Source organism: Serinus canaria, chromosome 1A (assembly GCF_022539315.1).
Source record: "Serinus canaria isolate serCan28SL12 chromosome 1A, serCan2020, whole genome shotgun sequence".
In the NCBI taxonomy this organism is placed as follows: domain Eukaryota; kingdom Metazoa; phylum Chordata; class Aves; order Passeriformes; family Fringillidae; genus Serinus; species Serinus canaria.
Window position 1 is genome coordinate 40,648,107 of NC_066314.1, and position 22,706 is coordinate 40,670,812.

At 35.8% G+C, this 22,706-nt stretch overlaps 1 protein-coding gene across 1 annotated transcript in view; it reads right to left on the minus strand.

Annotated features, from left to right (window-relative positions):
• Positions 1-13,917, minus strand: part of MGAT4C (MGAT4 family member C) — a 137,642-nt gene extending 123,725 nt beyond the window's left edge. The window contains exon 1 of the mRNA XM_050969904.1: positions 13,605-13,917. Within this exon, the coding sequence (XP_050825861.1) occupies positions 13,605-13,917 (313 nt within the window). The remainder of the gene's footprint in view (positions 1-13,604) is intronic.
• Between the last annotated feature and the right edge of the window lie 8,789 nt (positions 13,918-22,706).

The window sequence follows — 22,706 nt, forward strand, 5'->3', positions numbered from 1 at the left end:
GTTCTGAAATTATTAGATTGTTTTCAAAATGGTGTTGTTTTCAAAAATGAGGCTAGAAAAGTGACATTTCTTTGTCCATGCTCAATACTGTGAATGTCTGAGGAGCCCTAATGTTAGTACAGGGAACTGAAGAGTTTCAGCAGAAAAAACTTGTGTGCTCTGTCTTTTAGGAAGGGTAAAAAGACAATTTATCAAGTTGTAATACCTAAAAAATGTGCAGTGCATGGGAGAAATAGCTAAAGTCTCCAATTATTTTGACAGTAAGCAAATTATCAGGGAGAGGAATTATAAATCCTAGGCATGGGAGACAATGCTTGAATGAAAGAGGTGGAGCACAACCCCCCTTTTGCTAGCCATAGAAGTGCATTTCCCAAACCTTTACATTTTTTGCAAATACTAGAGGACAAGACCATCAGCAAATACCTGCAGAACCTCAAAGTGTTGCACCAAGTGCTCTGGTCAACACCCTGTCACTGCAGAGATGAAGTCCAGAGTCCATCTATTGCAGAAATCAGTAACTGTGACTCCTATGTGCCACAAATAACAAGTATAGTTATTTGTCTGTTCATTTTTTATTTGTGTTACTTGAGGGATTGAATGCTATTCAAATCTAGGAGACCTTAATTAGTCAATATTTAAAAGCCAGAAATTTCGACAAATAATTGAAAGTATTTGTGTAAGTTGTCTATGTGGAGTGAATTTTCCCCTCCAGAGAGTGATTCAGCTCATATACCTGAAATAAATATCTTAATGATGAGATAGGGGCATCTCCAAAAACAAATCTTTCTCTCCACACAGTAGAAAAGGAAACTTCCTGATAATATTAGCCAAAACTGTTATCTCTAAACCACTTAGGACTGACTCAATGCATTCACAATGTCACACTGATGTGGAAATACAAATTATGCAAAAAAGCAAAAAGCACCACGCTGTATGTAGGCAAAAGGTCTGGACAGAAGTTGCACAATTACTTTAAAATCTGAGTTGTAAGTCCTTGACCATAATCATATTTTAGCACAATCTTTATTAGGTATTAGGGCATCCACTGGAAACTTAATTTAGGATTCAAAACAAAAGAGAAAAGGAAAAGTTGTGTCTGTACTGTGTGACAAACATGTGATCTACATTACTGCTCCTTTCATCATCCAGACAGGTGTCCTATTGGAGGATATTCAAGCTGTGCTCTCCACATCTGTCCTTCTGGATTTCTTTCCAAAGGAAAACAATTGCTTGGAGGGATAGATGCAGATCTGCATCTCGCTTTTCCCTCTTTAGAAATACTCTGTGTAATCCCTGTTGCCTTTGAATTTAGTAAGAAAAAAATCTAAAAGAAAAAAAAAATCTCCTCATCACTACATAGATGACAAATTTTTTTTTCTTCTTCTTTTTTTTTTTTTTTTTTTTTACCTTGGGTAGTGGAATATAAGGATAAAAATCTAAGGGAACAAAATAGACTTTCAAGTCTCATCTGGCATACCTACACATAAAGGACTTCACTGATGAGCAAAGAGGATGGCTGCAGCACAAGGTTTTAAGACAGTTTTTATAATTTGGACGATCCTAGAGGAGTGTCCTTGTAATCTGTCTTAGATGGACCAAAAATCTAACCCATGGACCAAAGCTTGGAGTATGAAAGAACTCCTCTGTCTCCTGTGCTTATTAAAAATGTGTGCTATTGCAATACTATTTCAATTTGTATTTTTCTAGAGATAATATTTCTTTTCCAGCTATAGACGGAGAAGGATTCTTTTCAATTTGTATTTTACTACTAGAGGTATGGATAATTTTTGAGAAATTGATGTTATTATCATATTTCTGCTTAGCTGGCTCCTTTATTATCTCTAAGAAATACTAAATGCATTGAATTTTTGCAAAAATCCCCAAAAACTCCTTCTGTCAATTTTTCTCAAAATTACCTGTCAAGAGAAGAGAGTATTTTGTGTAGGAGGAATGACTCAAATCTTCATTGTAAGGGCTATTACCTGATGTCATTGTCAAAATGTTCGAGTTGACTCATTCACAGAGAATCAGACAAACAAAATGGCCTATGAATACAATCAAGCAACCTCATGCTAATTCTCCTTTTAATACAGCAGGCCATGGATGTAATATGAACTTTAGGGAGTAAAACCAAGTGGAAGACTAGAGGGACTCTTATCCAAAGCAATGGACAATCTGCTACGCAGTCTTTGGGCTAGCATTACCACCATTATCTTATTATTTTAAGGGAAAAATATCCTAACACTATTTTATTAAAGAAAAAAAGTTTTTCTACTTCTTTTTTTCTGATAAATTTAGTTTCTGGTTGAAAAGAATAAAAAACTCTATATTTTTTTTCCATAAAATGGTGTACCAGAAATTATTTCTCTTCCTTTTGCAAGGTTAAGCTAAAGAAGAAAGTCTCATTTCCTATAAGAAGCTGATTGCTATCTGTTTGGATTATCATATCATTAAGTTTCCTTGGCTTGCTTAGCTGCATGATTACTATCTAATAAAACAATGTGCATTGGTACATAAAAGAACACACTTATTAAAAACAGTCTTTGACTGCTTTGGATCAGAACACTGGGAGCGTGTAACAAATCAGCCTTACATCTATGCTATATGCATCACACTTTATTTTAGCAGAAATAACATAATTTGCTTATATTTGAATATTAGTAAACCGTGTAGGAACAGAAATATTGGGAGATCTGACAGGAAGCCTAATAATGATGCATTGATAAATGACATGGACCTATGCAATGGGTAGGTAGGTAACCAAGGGACAGGTAAAACCACTGCTTCTTTAAATTAAAAAGTATTAAAAGCATAGCTGCAAGACTAGTATAAGATAAATTCAAGTTTAATAATGATCTAAGCAAGAAGGGCAGAGTAGTAAAATGCTAAATTCTCCTCTCCCTTATAGGCCATGGTCATCTCACCTAGCAAAATTTGCTAATAAAAAGACAAGAAAGAATAATAAAGGTTTCACCTTAACAAAAATATGTTCTTCTAACATCATCCATATTATAGATGTATCATTTATAAAAGCCTGGGATTGTCACATTATTATCCAGAGCTGAATTAACAATGGTTAAGTACCAGGAACAGCACAGACAAGACTGAACTAGTACAAAGTGTAATATAGCTGAGAAGCCCTACTGTCTTAAGTGGTGTTTGAGATGAAAATAACTATTATTCTTCTGACAGTGACTAGAGCAGAGATAGTCATAGCTAAATTGAATGACAATATATCTCAATTTTGCAAGCAGTTGTAATACTACATATGTCAATATTTTAAACTTTGTATTGTAGAATGATGGATTACTGAAATAAAGATAGAGAGTTCTTAAGTGACCTAGTGAATTCTAATCACTATAAAGTAACTGTCATCAAGCTTTTAAATTAACTGGAACCTGCTATTTATTATTTCCTATTAGGTACACTATTTGACTAGTTAAACTGGTTATTGGATTCTTCATACAGTAGCCCCTGAACTCCTTCAGTCAATTAAATTCTTTATTGAATCTGATTTGTCAGTGTCAGCGTCACTTCTAATCTCTTAAACACACATTGGTTCAGAAGCTTTACAATGTACTTATTCAGTTGCAAATCTAGGAAGTTACACAGACAGACTCCTTCCCCTCTCCCTCCTCTCTCTGTGCAAGCCATGAACCTGCCAACAGTGCAAAAGGTACAAACACTCACATATGCACTCTTATGTAGCTACAGAATGAGCTGCTTTTTAAGATGAGCTACAGAGCAGAAACAGGGAAAACATATATACAAAAAACTCTATTGGGTGTCTTGATACCAGCGTGTTGCATATTGAACACCTTTATCTTTGACTCAATTTCTTATCACTTTAGATTACAGAAATTAACAGAGCAAAGTAACTATAGCTAATTCCAGAACTGGAAACTTTAAAATCTTGGCAATACTCTTCACAGGTTTTGATTGATACCCGCAAAAGTATTCCAGAGCATTTTTAAACCTGTTACAAAATTAATTCCCTCTTCTTAAATCTCCCCGTTTCTCTGTTCATCAACAAAAGCTAAATTTCAAAGGAAAAACACAGGTGTTGAAGGAAAAATACAAGTATTAAATACACTGATCTGCACGATGTTCTTGTCAGCCTAGTAACTCTTTAGTTCACCTGAAGAGCAGCACAAACATACAGGCTATTTATTTCCATATTGCAAAGTAGAGTTTGCCTGACACAGACTTCTTTTTCCTTTAAAACCATTCCCTTCCTAAAGGATTTCCTTCTTGCCAGTAAAAAAAATCTGCTTTTTGCATATTAGAGGCATATAAACCTCTGAACTATGAAAGCAATTCGCCTCCCAGGTTAGGCGCATCACCTTTATTCTGAAAGAGAAGGCAAACCAGACCAGGCTCTTACCAGACACAGGGAAAACAATTGCTTCAGCAGGATCCAGCAGCGCCGTGTGCGAGCAGGCAGCCGGAGCGATCCCTGGGCCTCACACAAAAGCGAGATAATTGGCTTTGGCGGAGGAGCTGTAAACATCCATCGCGGCGGGGCTGGGCGGCGGCGGGCGCTGCCCCGGCCGGCCGGGCTGGGCGCTCCCCGGCGGGATGATGTCAGGCACGGCCCCGGGCGGGCGCTCATTGGCTTCCCTCACCTGGACCGGCCCTTCACCCTAAACTGCCGGCCGCCCACTGAAAGGTGTCTCTCTACCCATTGCATACATATGCACAGGTGGGGGCTTTCTGCTTTTCATCTTTTTTTTTTTTTTTTTTCTCCCTTTTTTTTTTCCACCTGTCATTTATTCTCTTTCCTCACCCTCTCTTCTTCTTCTTCTTTTTTTTTTTTTTTTTGTTTTTTTCCCTTGAAGGAAATGAGATTGTACAAAAAGCTCCTGCTTTGGGGACCAGGTGCTTGCTGTGGTTTAGCTATTGAATGGAGCAATTAAATAAATTCTAAAACCTAATTTGCCTAAATTATTAAACAAGACCCTCAGGTAACTGCATTTTCATCATCTGTTTGCTAAATGACAGTAATCATCAAAATATTGTACAGAAAAGGTATTACAGGAAAGGTTAATGCATGCAGCACCTAGAGAACTCATATTTTTAATGATTTTGCATTGCATTCTCTTCAGGCGTGAGATTAATAAAGGCACAAGCTGGAAAAAGGGTGTAAACTCAAGAATATTTCACTATTGCAAGGTTAGGTTGATTCTTGTATCTTTTTAGGTATTTAGAACTAACAGAAAAAGTATAGGGATGCACAAATGTACATGCAGAGTTATTCCCTGAATGCTAAGTAGCAGCCCAGATATTCTGTAGTAAATGAGGCATGAAACGCATTGCCAAATGCATGATGTCCTAAATATAGTGGCACTAAGTATTTAGCCATGTTACAGGCAATATCATAAATCATGATAACTTTAAAATGAGTCCAAATCGGGGCTTAAATAATTGTTTTTTCCATAAATGAGTATTTGGATCTCTCACATTTAAGTGGCAAAAAATCCTTTTACTCTATAGAAAAATGCAAAAAAACCCTGATCTACCACATGTAGTATTTGTGTCTTTTGTTCTATGCCAACTTTTTTTAATCTTGGGAAACTAATATTTTCTTGAAATGGATAGGAACCCAAATGTATTTACAGTAAATAATATAACACACAAGTCTATTTTTGGTCTGCTATCCCTCAAAAAAAAAAAAAAAAAAAAAAAGTTGCTTAGTTTTTTCTCTGGGGGGAAAAACAAGACCAAAGAACAAACTACATCAAGCCAAAAAAACCCAGGAAAAATGAAATATAATCAAACACAATTTAACTTAATCTAAAATATATGTAAGGTAAGATTTATAGAATAAACTTGATAAAGAGCTCTGTCATTTTCTTGTGGTTCTTTCACAAGTTTTAGAGACTCAGGAGATTAAATTCTGGGGACTTAATAACGCCAGTGTTGTGTGGGGATCTGGAGGTTAACCTCTTAGTCAAAACGTCCTTTAGTCCAAAATGTAAGCCTTTGTTCACTTATTTCTGCTCAGAAAACATGGTAGTTCAGATGGAAATTGCTATAGAAAAGTTTCATTGCTATGCAAAGTGACAAAACTGAATTTCAGGTCAGAAAAGACTAATTTGGACAATGGGAATGTCAGCTTTGCTTTTGTATGATTAATGATAAAGGTAAGACATAGCATCATGAGTCATAAGGAAAAGAACTATTGATGAGATAAATTATGCTTAAATGTATCATTATATTCTCCTGAATATTTAATGGTATATATAGTCTAGACCAAACTGACACATTGTTGCCAGAAGTTTACTACACTGGTTGATTCAGCATGAAAAATACCTGGATTTCCCATATCTAGTTAATCTTAAAATGATGAATTAAAGTTCTATGCATTTTTTATTCTTGTGTAGAGCACACTTTATACCTTTAAAGAGTGTATCACTCCCAGATTACCTTCTAGACCATCTTTAAGGGGAGAGTGCCATACTTTTGAAAGGTTCTCAGTGTTCACAAAGTTTGTTATTCTCCAGTGATAATAGAGAACCTATGCTTTATGAACTAAGCAGTAACTTAGAAAATTTACCTAGTGTAGTATCAATGCTAATTTGAAATATTAGAGTAGAATACTTTTTTAGTGAATGACCTGTAAAATTTGACATGTACTTCACAAAAAAGTCTTTTATTTCTGCAGTAATATATGATTAATGAATATCTTGAAATTGAACTATTTATGAATTTATTGATAAATTATCAATTTTTCCAAGCTCCTTGTTTCAAAAATTAGCCATCACCTGTATTTTAAAAACCAAGGAAGAATTCGGAGATCTGGGCTAAACAAAGTTCACAGTTGCAGATAACTGAGCAGCTTCACGATCCTAATCAAGTCACACAGCATTTTGTGCCCTTCCACATGGTGTCACACATGGGTTACAACCCAATTGAAATACAAATAATGAAAATATATGATAGGATTTAAATTACACCCTTTAAATATGCAATAGTAGCAAGTCACTTCAGGAAAAAAAGAAAAAGCTGTAAGGCCATTTCTTTAAAAGAAAAAGCTGTTCAATGAAATAAACATAGGTTACAAGAGCTCAAAGCAGACTGTGTGTGAAATCCAGGAACACAGAATTCATAAACTCCTATCCCTGTGCCATGAATTCCATATCTGAGAATATTGGCTTGTCCCACCTGGCACAGGCAATAAAGGTGCCATTGGCACTGTTATTTCTTGGCATTTTTTAGTTTCAAGCTCACATCACATGGAAAAAGAAAGAGAAGTGACTAATGATTTTCAATAACTATCTGTTTTTCTTTCTATAACCTAATATTAATTGATGTATGAATAATGTTGAAGAATCTAACCAGAGGGGATATTTTAGTCCTCGAGCAAAGTGAAACACAGGTGAATTAGTATATATTTCCCATGAGCTGAAATCATTATTGCATTTAATTGCTTGACAATTATTTCTGTCACATCAATTTAATGGTTAAACCAATTATTTATATTACAAAACACAGTTCTGCACCAAACTCTAATTGAAAAACACAAATGGTTTTTCAGTATTGCTTAACCTATATATTATTAATATAGCAAGGGCTAGGTTTAAAGATTTTTGGGGAAATTAGAACTCAGTCAGGTGATGAGTTTTTAGAGATTGATTGTGTAAGCTCAAAATTACAGCTCTCATAATCCTGTACATGAGATGAATACCAAGTCAGGTAGACCTGATGACTATTATAAACATTTTTTTTCCTCCTGCAGACAACACCAGCTCTTAGAAGATTTTTATCCACAAGATGGCAGCTCTGTTTGCATGGTCACTCCTTTAAGCAATGTTCAACTTGAAAATCATAACACGGTAATTTGTTTTTACTTTTATAGCAGAGATAATTTTCTTTCTCTATAGGAATTAAAAAAAAATCCCCAAACAAGCACAATAGATATGCATTGATTAACCCAAAAATTTAGGTAAAATTTGCTAAGTTAAGAAGAACATTCAACCATGCAATCTTTAGTTTTAGAGTTTTGAAAGAATCTCCATTAAGATCCATATGTTTTTCATGCTTTAATTTCCAGGCCATCAAACCCAGCACAACCTTTAACAGATTCAATTTAAAGAGTCTGAAAGGTTTTACTGATAGAAAAGGAAATTCTTATTGGCCTAAAGAAAACATAGGTTAATGTTTCCTCTCTAGGTAATGACCTATTTTAGTTTGCTTTATACCTAAACTCATCAAGAATACTCATTTATATTACTAAACTCTAATAGATGTCTTTATTTCTATGTTAAGAAATGCTGAGATATTTATGTATGGATAAACTACAGACATTTAATAACCATGTGTGCCTTGTGAAATTGATAAAGTACAGAAAAACTTAAATAGCTGTTTCCAAGGGGTTCACTCACAGCTGAAATGATTAGCAAGAATAGATGTGAAAGCATTTTCTTCATCAATGAAACCCAGTAAATTAAAATGAAGCTTTACTGAAACAATGCATAATTTAACATGGAAACAGTTTGCCCATGGGATAGCCATTTCAAAGGAAATTACTTGGCCTAGCTACCTGTCTGCAAGCAGTCTAGATGGCATTTCTGGAGCGAAATCACTGATCCCTCAGAGAGGAGTAAGGAATTCTGAGTTTCCTAAAATTTATCATTGACCAAGACCCCTTACACATATAATTATAAATCAGTGCACAGGAGCCTACAGGCTTGTAGAAAATTCAGAATTGCTTGATGTAGCTTCTATCTTAATGAAAAAGAGATGAACTCTTCTTAAGAAGTGTGGGGCAGCAGTATATGGGTGAATGGTTGTGATGGATCAGTTAATGGGCAGTAACTTGTTAACAAGGCAGCAAGGCCAAGATCCAGGGCATAGAGGCACATACCTGCTCTCTCAGCATTTTGCATGATGGAAAAAGCACAGCTCTGAGATGTGAAATGCCAGAGGACAAGGTCATGTTTGGCAGCCTAGCTCACATCAGCATGGCCTAGGTTGAGGTGAGCAGCAGAAGAGAAGTAGATTAGAAGGGTCTAAAGAGAAAAGGTCATCTGATAGAAGGATAAAGGCCATTGGAGATAGTTTAGACTTCTGTGAAGGTAAGGCAAGCTGCCCAATGCACGACATGAACCTGAACTCAGTTATGTCAGAGCAGATGATTCAGTACAAATTACAATCCCAGAGTGGGCGGTTCACATAGCCAACTGTAACAGCACACTCCTCGTCAGAGTATTGTCACCACACAAGTGCTGGTCTTTCATCAGAGAATGTCAAAACACATTTATGTCACAAAGTTACATGTTCATTCCATAGACTGAACTGGGAAAAGTGTCAGGAGAAAAGACTTTCAACTTTTCTGTGCATGCATATGTGGAGGTGATGTCCTATGTCAGCATAAGTCAGCTGTTATTTTGGGTCTACTGTGTGAGGGTCTATTTTAATACACTTTCAAGAAACCCCAAACCAAGCAATTTTATATGGATTAGAATAATGTAATAAAGCTACCTGGGCCAAGTATTGGCAGCATTCTCAATAAGAAAACATGAATGTGAAGACTGAATTTTTTACGCTGAACAGAGAAATTTTCAGGAAAAAAGCTACTGAAATGTGGAAATATTTTCTACTTCTCTGATGATCACATCACTGCAATACTTCAGCTGGTCACAAGGTGGTCACAAGCATCTCCTGGTTAAATGGCTACAATTTTTCTCTAACTGCAACTTTCAGAGAAGGATTTTATAAATCTGATTCCAGAGCTGAATGGTACTCATACAAAAACTCTGACGAATTTTCAGATCTCAGAACTATTGGATCTCTGGGAAAAAAATTCTAAGACAAAACTGATAGGAACATTGTTGCATAAATTTTCTGCATAAAATAGGATAATTTTGCAAACCAACCACTTAGCACCTAGTTTCCAAAATTGCTTTGGAAATGTTTTGAATATTAGTCTATTATATTTGGATAATTAGTTACTTCATTATTGATGCCTAGATAAAGCATTTAAAGTTTCAAAGTTGAAATATTATTTGGTAAGGGCAAACAGCAAAGAAGAAAGTCATAATGACTCCACACACAAGAATATAACCTGAGTTATAAAATACAAACTTCACAGATTTTTGTTTTTTAATTTAAATTTCCATTTTGGTAACATTATGAGTGTAACCCCAAACAGAAAGATCAAAAGCACTGCTGGAAGCTGTGATTGCTGTGTAATATAGTTTACCCAAATTAAGGGTCACAGGGGTAAAAGAATGACTAGAACTTCCTGAAAACCATGGTTTGAATACTAATGTTCATTTCAACATCTTGAACTGTAAGATAGTTGACCATTTTGGAGCAGAATTTTCCGACACTACTGTAGCCAGGGAAGTTCTGTTAACATTTAAAGCAGCAGACAAAGGCAATTTTTATAGATCCAAGTCTGAAATGCTTGTGTTGGAGAACACCTCTCATGATCACTACAAAATACGATACAGGCATCCACCTCTTGGTTTTCAGTGCTGGGCATGCCAAATTCCAATTTGCAAGGGATACTAAAGGTACTGGGTATTAATGACAGTCTACAAAAGACATTAATTATGTCATAAATTCATCACATGAGAAAATAATTTACTAGCTATACAATTCATCTTCCTTCGCACTGGGATTCAACTTGAGTTTCATTCTCACATGACAACTTCTTCAGCTGTTCAGTTGAAAGCTTATCAAAGAAGAAATTCTTCAGAATAAATATGTCAGTGTTTGGTGTTTTACCAGGAGATTTTGAACCAGGATGAAATGAAGAGCTTGTTTCTGCAGCTAGCATGACAGTGTACAAAACCATGTCACACTAAAAAGTCAGGGGTGACTGATTGAGGTACAGTGTTGTGCTGACTGACCAAACAACCTTTCTGATGTGTTAGATGTTAAGATAAATTTGAACTGACAAATAACTACATTTTTTGTTATTTATACACAAAAAAGGTTATTTCCAAAAGCATTTATAGCAATATCTAATACGGTCATTACATTATTAAAATAAGCATACTGAAAATACAGGAAAAAATATTTTTTAAAGAGGATACTAAGCAAGGTATTCATCTTCAGTGTTGATTGTTAAGGAAATACTAAATAGAAGATGAAGACTTTGAGGACATTGACATATGAAGTGATTTAGTCTTGAAGACATTATCTTCATCCTGACATTGGTTTGAGAAACAGAAATGGAAAAGACAGCTTGCTGTCAGAGGTTGGCTGGTAACTGGAGAGAAGCATTTAAAAATTGCTGTTATATTCATATTAATATACAAGGTTATATATGGTGTAAGAGGCATACCATAAAATGCATTTAGGCATATTTTAAAGTAGAGTTTCTGAAGGTAGTAAAAGAAAATAAGAAAAAAATATTATTAATACAAGTTTTCAATACTGCTTAATAAAACTAATTCCAGGGGACAGTAGTAGTGATAGGAGAAGAAAAATAATTTTGAACTAAATAATGGTAGATTTAGATTGCATGTAAGGAAGAAATTCTTTGCTATGATTGTGGTGAGACACTGAAGCACATTGCTCTGAGATGCTGTGCATGCCCAGTCGTTGGAAGTATTCAAAGTCAGCTTGGATAGTTTGATTAATGTGACCTGTTGAAAGTTGTCTCTGCCCATGGCTAGGTGATCTCTGAAGTTCCTTCCAATCCCAAAATTCTATGATTCTATGACTTTTTGAAAAAGTCATAATCATCTGCCATCACAGATCATGTTTTGAATGTTACAACACTGAGATGCAATTTGAATTATTATTCAGCAAAGCACACATACAGTTTTCTGTAGGTTGAGAAGCATATACAAGATGCAATACTAACCACTACTTTATAAAGCACAGTCTATTAAAATGATAACATCTTAGGTTTTAGAACAGTTTTAGTAATTAAAGCTGGCCAAACCATTCTGCACAAAATAGTTGAATTTTGGGGGGAATGTTCAATTAGCCTGCTAGATTAAATCTTTCTTGGTTTAAATCTGTCTGCATGATTTAAAATGGGAAATATCTGCTATATATGGGATTCAGTTTTAAATTAACACTCACAAGTTCAGGTATCTACATGTGGGTTAGATATCTTATCTCACTTTATAATCATGCTGAGCTAATCAATGCAAACATTGGAGCCTAGAAATCAGTTCATTTTGCTTTAAACTAGGTATCTTTGGACAGATATAGTTGCCTAAACTATGTTGCTAGAGCTATTCTAATAATGTTTAATATTTTTTGAGATGGCGAAGGGTATCTGAAGCATCAACACATCAGTGTAGCTGAATTCTCCTTGCTGAGAAGGGAAGGATAAACACAGGAGCTACAGAAAACCTGCACCCTCCTCTTCCAAGGTCTTCAGGCCAGGCAAGTAAACAGCAATTTTTCCAAAACCCGAAAACCAGCTTTGCAAAGAATGTATGTATGTTTTACTTGTTTTCCCTTTCGATGTGTACTTAAAAAAACTAAACTGTGAGGTAAAATAATCCCAGTTATTGTTCTTCTATGGAGTGGGATCATAAATTGCATATAGATCTCACATTTGTAGATGAAACACAGGAAGAACTGTAATCAATATTATGTTTTATTGTCTCAATATTACCTAAAATGCACCAAGGAAGGAAAAACAAAAGTATATGGCTATTTGCATCAGCAGGATTGTGAGAGTACATGTGTTTTCTGAGGTGGGACTTCTCCATAATGTGTTTGCTTTTCAATTGTGAGCCTGAGATTTTAATAGATTTAATTTTGTGAAACTATTTTATTTTTTTTCTGAAGTAGACATTAGGATATCTAGAGCAGAGAGCTTCTTGATTCATTCTGCATAAAACTGAAATTCAGTGTTCTCAAAAGAAAAATCTGAGCAATACAAACATGAAAACGTAGGAGTTGCATCCTATGCTAGACCTTTGCAGTAAGTTTTTTTCTCTTGTTGCTAATTTCTAAAAGTCCCATCAAGGAATTATATGTGTACACCAGCACCTGTTAGCACAACATCTCACTGCACTTGCAAATTTGTAACACTTTCTTTGTAACACTTTATATATGAATTATATAATTCACTGCTTCTACATTAATTCTATTGTGTTTCTCTTGCTTGTAATTAATTTCTGGAAGTAGATTTTTTTTGTTTATTTGTGTCTAGTGAATTGACCCTGTCTGGATGCCAGGCACCCAACAAGGCCATTCTATTACTCCCCTTCACAAACTGAGAGGGGAGAAAAAATATAACAAATGGCTCATGGGTGAAGGTAAGGACAGGGAGAGATCCCTCACCAATTGCTGTCATGGCAAAACACACTCAGCTTGGGGATATTAAATGAGTTTATCACTAACAAAATCAGAGCAAGGTAATGAGAAGTAAGACAAATCTTAAAAACACCTTCCCCATACCTGCTCCCTCTTTCTTGGGCTGTACCTCCTTTCCCAGCAGCATGGGGAGACAGGGAATTTGGGTTATGGTCAGTTCATCACAGGTTGGTTTTGCCACTGCTCAGGCAGAGGAGACCTTTCCCTGCTTCAGCGTGGGATCCCTCCTGTGGGAGACATGAACTTCCCCAGTGTAATCCATCCCAAGGGAAACAGCTCTTCACAAACTGTTGCACTGTGCTCATTACCCTTGGGGTCACAAGTCCTACCAGGAAACCTGTTCTCTCCACAGGTCTGCAGGTCCCTGACAGAAGCCTGGATGGGACCATCATGGACCAGCATTCCAGCATGGATTTCAGAGCCTCCATTCATGCATTCAGCTGCTCTGGCATGGGTGTCCTCCATGGGCTGCAGGCAGATCTCTGCTTCCCCATGGACCTTCAAGGCCTGCAGGTGGATCTCTGCTCCCCCATGGACCTCCATGGGCTGCAGATGGATCTCTGCCCCTCCATTGACCTCCATGGACTTCAGGTGGATCTCTGCCCCTCCATGGACCTCCATGGGCTGCAGGTGGATCTCTGCTCCCCATGGACCTCCAAGGGCTGCAGGTGGATCTCTGCTCCCCCATGGACCTCCAAGGGCTGCAGGTGGATCTCTGCCCCCATGGACCTCCATTGACCTCCATGGACTTCAGGTGGATCTCTGCCCCTCCATGGACCTCCATGGGCTGCAGGTGGATCTCTGCTCCCCCATGGACCTCCAAGGGCTTGGTCAGGTGAATCTCTGCCTCTCCCCATTGGACCTCCCATGGACTTGCAGGTGGATCTCTGCTCCCCCATGGACCTCCAAGGCTGCAGGTGGATCTCTGCCCCACCATGGACCTCCAAGGGCTGCAGGGGTACAGCTGCTTCACCAGGGGCCACATGGATCATGGGGGAATATCAGCCTGACACCTGGAGCAGCTCCTCCCCCTCCTTCTCCACTGACCTTGGTGTCTGCTTTTCTCTGGCCACAACTATGCCTGAGTAATACCTTTTTTTTGCCTTCCTAAATGTGTCATCACATTGCCATCACTGTTGATTGTCCCAGCCTTGGCCAGCAGCAGGTCCATCTTGGAGCCACTGAGACTCTGCATGACATGGAGGAACCTTCTGGCAGCTTCTTAGAGAAGCCATCCCTGCAGTTCCCTGCCACTGCTACCCAAACCTGGCCACAAAAAACCAATAAACTCTGTAAAGCATATCTTTCTTAGACAGAAACACTTTTTCCAGTCCTCTATATATATATTGCTGGGTCAGGGAAACTTCTGCTTTTTGAGGACATGATAACTATTTCATAATGACAAGTTTTCTTCCTATTTAAAGTGCCTGACTGAGAAATTGCTTGAAATTAATGTCAAACACAGCACTGTTTGACTGTGCTAACTTCATGGGTAGAGGCTTCCCGCCCCACCACTGCTAAACCAAAAGAGAGACTTATGTTTTCCACATTAACTTTGTTTTAATCTAAAAAATTCCCAAAATTTTTTCTAAAGTATACCTCATGATATAACCTTGCTTTGGATTCAGTTAATAATTATTCCCTTTTTTGATTATTTTCTGTCTTACTTTAAGTAACAAAATTATATAAATATTATCTATTCTGAGTTTTCTTATTGAAGCTAATGACTCATATATTCTATTTCATCTGCTTTGGATCTGCTTAATAAAGTTTGAATCCTGTTTTATCTTTTCTTTTCTGAAATTAATAATCTGTATGACCTTTGCAACCTTTCTTTGACTTAATGTTAAATCTTCATATCTATTTTTGCTTTCTGTGTCTTGAATTGATGAAGCCAGTTTTCTTTCCTTCAATAAAACAGTTTCCTTCAATTAGTTGATCTTAATTTTTATTTAGATGAGAGAATCCTTTATTACAATTTTCTTGCCATAATTTCTTTGTTTCCATTAAAGGTCTAAAACAGTAACATATCAAGAAATATTATTTTAAACAAATAATCTATTGCTTTAGTACAGAGTTTATTTCACCTCTGTATCCTCTTCCCATGCCATATGTGGTTTTTTTTTTATTTTTACCAATTTTATGTTTTATTTGTATTTTTAAAATTTTGTTTCTGTTTTGTTTCAGTAAGGTGCACTGTGAGCCTCTAGCTACACAGCTTTCCTCCCACATGCTCTTGCTGCACAATCAAATTTGCAGTGTGGCTGTAATTCATCCCTGTGGCAAAAGGTAGGAACAAAGTCTGTGAATTGTCCAAGTCCAACAGCAGCCTTTAAATAGACTGTGTATTATCACTGTGCATACAAATGAGACTTGTGATTAGAGTTTCCTATGTCAATTTGTTTGCTGCTGTTAGACATGTACAGCCCAAAAGAACCCCCCTGGGAAAAAGAAAACACCAACAAAAAAAACCAAAGAAAGCAATCCTAACATGAACCAATCAAAACTATGACTTTTATGAACTTTCAAAGTTGATATAAATTATATATCTCATAAAATAATTAAAATTAATTTTCATATTACTTATCAGTACTTTTATTGACAAGATGGATGTTTGAGGGTTCTTTCCCTTTATGTATTCAATTGGCTTGAAATTATTAACATGAATTGAACTCGATGGCTGAAATAAATGTCCTTTGTGGGCTCACCAAAAACTGAAGGTAACTTCTAAGTCTGTTTTTTGAGCTGGTTGAAATGTTTACTTACTTCATATTTCAGAACTACAAGATGTCATTTCAGACCTTTGGTCAACCTTCATGCTTAGGAACTTCAACTCAGTCATTATTTCTGTTGTTGTGTGATCCCTAAGCTGTGATTGAAGTTTGCATTTTTAAAATCATATACACTAGTCTACTAGTATAAAAATTCTCAAACTTTTTTATTTAGCTTTGCCTCAATGTGATAGGGAACACATAATAACAAAACGTTATTTATTGCCTTCAAGTTAGGTGAGGCTGAATCCCCAGCAGATTTAAACCAGTGCAGCTATTAGTGGTTGAAATTCAGTTGTGTCTTTGTAGATTAAATGAGGCTGTGTCAAAATTTCACTTGAAACTTTCACTGTGTACCAAAACATCTCTTATGAGTGAAATGTCTCTGTAGGTTAATTTGGGGCCAATTAGAAGAAATTTAAAGGAATATATTTCTAAATTTTTAATCACTAAAAATACATTAATGAAATGATCCTGTTCATTAAGAAAAGTTTTTTGGGATGTTATCAGGGAGGAATGGTAACGACTTTTAATTATAACACCCGTCTAGTCTGAATAATTTAACCACAGAGCATTTCGTGTTACAATGAGTCATTGCTGCTGCCTATGATCCTTCATCCTCTCAAGCAGCTCTTTTAAACCCCTCACCTTCATTCTCTTTCTGTTTGCATTATTCAACACCTTGAAGCACTGATTAGAAACACTCATAAAGAGGCAATGATTGTGCTTCAAAAGCTTAAAAAGAAGGGAGTTCTTCTTGGTATTTCTTATTTTCCATTGTGAAACACTGTTTTGTACTTGGAACTAGCCATGCTTTGTATTTAAAGAACTGTTCATCAAGATTATTGTGTTCAAGGATGACATTTTTTGTGCACAGTAACTTTTCATGATGAATAATTTCTTTCAGCTGCCTTCAAGAACCCTTCTCACAGACATGCAGGAAAACAGCAATTCACTGTGATGGTCAGGAGTGAGCACTGCTGATACCAAGAGAGGAAACATGTTCCAGTATCCTTTAAAAAGAAAAATCTCTTCCTTGCAGTCCCCTGCTGGTTAAGCAGAATGATTGTTTACTCAAAGATGACTGTCTGCAGATGAGGAGAGATATTATGGCTTAGATAGGATCTCTCAGTAAAGAGATGAAAATGCCATCATTTTTTAAATAAATAATTTGAAATATTTAAAGTCAGATTGTTAGGTGTTTGTTTTTTTTAATTCCTTTAGCCAAATTTCAGCAACTTCTTTCTCATTCAGAATGAAAATAATTGGCATGATAGAAAACAGAAATCAGAACATTAATTTATTTCAGAAAGTCTCTTAGAAAATATATATTATTTTCCACTAAATGTAATTTACTACAGTGTGTCTTTCAGATAGACAGTACTGAGGGACAGCTACTGAGAGGAAACATGCATTTTCCATTGTAAAACTAGATTTTAGACCTAGTTAGAACATATTTCTTACAGATATGTCAAGTCCTCCTTGACTTGTTATCATCCTTGTAGCTGCAGAGATGGCAAATGTTGAAAATTCATAATGATCTTTCCTTACACAAACAAAACCCAAGAAAATAGTTTTTTCTAAAAAAAGAGGTCATTTCTACTTACACAATTGAAAGAAAAATAAAAATTTCCATCTGGGTGTTTTGTTTTCAGATGGAAAAGAGCATAATGCATCCTAGAGAAGTAATTATAAGAGACTACCTAAAAATAATTAATATTAAGATGTGTAGAAACTGTCATATATACATATGATGTAAAATAAATTAATGGAGGTTTACATTGCTTTCATTGTTTTCTACAATGAGTGCTGCTCAATTCTATTTGACCTTAATTAGTGTAATTGATAGTAGTTTTAGAGCTGCATGCCATTTTAATAATGTAGTTACAGCTTTCAGGACAGAAGAAAAATGAAATAGCAGCTGGGAGTTATTTATTAATAGTGAGAGAGCAGAAAGGTAAAAGGAAAGACTCTCCTCTTCTAGGACTCCAGGGCTTTTATGGAGTTAGTAATGAATGACTAATGTATTCTAAGAGGAGCACACTGATCTCCAAGGATGTAATGAAGGGCAGGAGGAGGTAGGATCAATATGAGTTAGAAATTTTACATCATTAGGAAATCACATGGCTACAAGAGTACACAGATAGACCAGTAAAAATGCCAAAGCTTGTGAATACAAGCCATGTATATACATGCATGTATGAATAGGACACACCTGGGGCTGTGTATTTGGGGCTCAGACTGTGCCAGAGAGAGTGCTTAAAAGTTTCTTGGGAAAGCAAGCAGTGCCACATCTGGTCATGAGGTTAGAGAGAACAACAGGACAATCAAAAATTACTTTGGGATGGATTTGAAATAAGATCAGGGTATAATGAGAAAAAAGACCATAAATGAGAGCTTCTAAGTTGTGAGCAAAACATTCTAAATGAGTAGGTGCATTCATTAGCTTCAAGTGGCAATTTTTTTCTTGAAGGTTTCTCCTATCACTGTTAATGACATTCAGTTTCTAAAGCTGGGAGGCTTTACAAGGAAAGAAAACTTGTTCTACTCTCTCTTTCTCACAGATATGGTTAAAAAATGCAGGATAAAACAAAATAAACCTCTCCCAGTGGTACTTAGTTCATATTATACTGGAAGAAACAAGCATGTTGAGCTAACTGCCAAATATATCTAAATCTGTATTCCACTAAATTCCTCTCTGGCACTACAGTTTGGCACAGTACTTTTGTAAAAGTTACAGTGTATGATGAATCCATTCACTGAGGCCTACTATATTTTTAAATCTAACAATTGTTTTTATTTCTTTAAAATAAAATGAAAAACATGATCACAGAGCTAATAAAAAATATGGCAAAAGATGGCTGCAAAGAATCTGGGGACATATATTAAACTGTACATTTAACCAGCAAAGAACTTAGTTGAATTAAGGAAGACCAGCTTGCTCATGAAAATAAATAACAAAATATAGATTTTATAACTTCAGCCCCTATTTTGAAGACCATGCAAAAACATCTGAAGTGAGGTACTGACTATGTTATTCATAAAATATTTTTGAAGTTTCTGTCTTTATGGCATTTATATACAAACACACTTAAGAGTATGCAACTGTCTTACAGACATGTGAACATTCATATGTAAGAAAGAAAAATATTTATAAAGATTTGTAAAACAATTTCTCATCCATCTTTTTTTCTAGTCTTGCAAAATGATTGTCTTATTTTCTTTTTCCCTTGTGTTTTTTGCTGTCCTGTATTTTTAAACAAAAAAATGAGCTTTGATAATAGGGATTTTAAAACTTTCATTACCTAGGAAAAGTGAAAAACATTCACCCTGTTGTTAAATCTATTGTTGTTCCAGCTAAGAGTATATTGTGGCTACATGATAGGCAAAGCTCTTTTTTTAGATCAATCAGTGCAAAAAGGACACACTTTCTTTTTCTGTGTATTTTGTTATGACATATTTTAATATTGGAGTTAATACTTAAGGGTCAATTAGATCCAGGAAAACAATGAACTCAAGATTGGACACAAGATTCTACCTTTGATATGAAAAAATATGCACTACAATTGCTTGTTCTATAGCTATATCAAATTGGTGCAATATTAGATGACTTTTCCAAAAATTTTAACTCTGCATATTTAGTCTTGCATTACTTAATTACTAAACATGCAAACATTATTTGCTTTCTATATCTTCTTCTCCTCTGCCTTAACTCAAGAGTCCTTTAGATGTAGCCACGCACTTCAGAAAGTTAAATCTTTCAAAAAAAAGGCAAGGTACAAGAGAATCAGAGGAGATATTTGAAATCAGGTCACAACTCTGATGAAGCACAGCACCTTGATTTCATTAAAACAATTAGCATTTTTGATTCCTCCTTTGTCTTATGCACTGCTCCCTCAGTCCAAGTACAAATTAAAACTTCAGAGATTGACCTAAAATTTATTTTCTGAGTTTCTTGTAGGTATTCAAATCAACTTATTAATCAGTGAAAAGCATAGCATTCACTCTCTGAAAAAACGGACACCTCTTTTTTTGGTTCAAAGCCTCATGTTGGTCTAGATGATTTAACTGACTGGGGAAATCGTGGCAACAGCAGTACCATCCTCCAATCAATAAAACCAAAACCACCACAAATCCACAAGCATTTTAATCTATAGAACACCCAACCATCATCTGTAAATGTTTCTCTGAATGAGACAGTGTGAGTTTTCTCATGGACAGTTATGCTGTTATGTTTGTGTACTGAATTATAAATTGAACTGTGCAACAAAATCTACTTAGCATGAACAGGTTTCTAAACTCAACAGCAAACTCCCTAAATGGCTGTACTTTCTCCTTTTGGTTAAGGATGGAATTACCTTGTAGGGACTTGAAAAAATGATTGTGGCAGGGTATTTGCTATTTTATCCTGAAATAATTGTGAACCACTTGAGATATGTAAATCCTGGATTTAAGCTCCTTTGGGTTGTCAGAACATCTTGGTGACTGAATTACCTAAAGCTAAGAAACACAAGATTTTTAGCTTGTGAGTATGAAATAGGTTGATTCATATCTCATGGTTCATATGAGATCATTTATTACAATAGTGGTATTCTTTTTACAGCACCTTGTACTCCATTCAGTTGCAAGCTATAGGTGTCTGAGACTGACTCATCATCTTACATGGCAACTTGAAGAGGATTTTAGGTTGTCATTAAGAAATGTGAAAGGTTTGTAAAGTGTTTGATTTTTTTGTTGTTTTTTTGTTTGTTTTTAATTGGATGACTATAGCAATCACAGAATATTTTTTCTCTTAAAGGTCACATGAAGTATTTGTTTGCATAGTACATCAAGTGGCTGTTGCTGAAAATGTATTTCAGCCTTTCCTGAATATAATAGATGAGGATAAAGACTCTCAAATATATAATACTGCATTTTTAACTTAGCCTTCTTAAGCAGTAATTACATCAGAAGATTGGGGTGAACAAGAAGCAGAGTATGCAAATAATCGATTTCTAAGATAAATATTTCATAAAACTTGTCTTAAAAAAACCCCAAACTTTGACATAGCTTAAAATCAAAGTTTTCCATTTTCAATCTTCAATTTCAATTTCCTAAGCAAACAGTTCGGACATCTTTCTTTCTTTTTTACTTTCTGGCCTGACTCCATTTTTATCAAATGTTAAGTGATTTGTAAAAAGTCCTCATATTTACATGGCAATAAATAAATTACATTTTTTTCCATCTTACCTGTAAAAAAACCTGCTAACTCTGTGTCTTAGATTGCAAATGCCAGATGTGGCTGGGGGCTTGTATTCTAATGCCATCTGTTAGAGGTGGGGCAGCTATCTTCAGTTAATGGGCCACCTGTAAAAACCAGGGAGGGCAGTTTTCTTTATCTCTTCCAAGACTCATCCTCCCTCTAGGAAATACCTTCTGCTGATGGGCCATTGAGTCTCACTGCATGACTGATAAAATTACATCATCCCGTTCTGAGAAGCTCCTTCCAGGGGGTGGATCCAAGGATTTTCCTGGGTGTAATCTGAGATTTGGAGCACAGCAGGCAGCCTTTTCCCACTGGATTCCCAGAGGAAGATCATGCCCATCTGCCCCACCACTGGACCTTCAGAGGAAAACTACACCGTTCTACAGGATCACTGTTTCAACAGAACCACACCTGGCACTACAGGAAGACTGCAGCCACCCTTTAATTGGACTGCTACCAACACCCTGACCTGCAGGGCGTCAGGTCATATTCTAACTCTGTCACTGTTGTTTTGCATTACTGCATTTTTAGTTTTATTTTTCCTAATAAAGAACTCTTATTCCTGCTCCCATATCTTGGCCTAAGATCTCCTTAATTTCAAAATAATAATAATTCAGAAAGAGGGAGTTTGCATTTTCCATTTCAAGAGAGGCTCCTTCCTTACTTAGTAGACACCTCTCTTTTCAAACCAAGACACTTTACTATTCTATATATCTATATATAGATATACATCACTGAATTTATTATTGAGGATAAGAAATTGACATCTGCTTCACACTAGGAATCTAAATATAATGATCATATTTGACCACAGAAAAATTCAGTTTCTTGTAATAAAACGGGAAGCAGAAAATTCCAGTCTGTAGGTGATATTTTATGATACAAGTTCTAACACCAGTAAACCAGAAACCAGAAATTAAGAGTTGCTGATGCTTGGCCAAGTGTAAAAGTATTGCCTTCAAAAAAAAAAAAAAAAAAAGAAATCCACCCCCAATTATTTTAGCTGTTACACACAATATTGAGTCTTATTGTGTTATCTGAATAACACATTTTCTCAGAAACAGAGATTTGGACCCACCTAATGATTCAACATGTTTAAAACTTCTCTCATTTTTTCTTTTAACTGAAAAATTAATAGAAGGAATTATAGAAACTCATTGTTGTTGAATGAGTTCAACAATCACCCTGGTTGTTAGATAAAGATTCTACATTTGGAACTGGACATGCTATGATGTGTAGTTAGCAGCATAGACCAATATGGGTATTTTTACATACTTTTATATGTATTTCATATATATAGAGAGAGTTATATCTATATCTTCATTGCCTCTCTTTCCATCAATATTTTGCTTTCTTTACAGGCTTTTCCATATGAAATCAAATGAACAAACTTT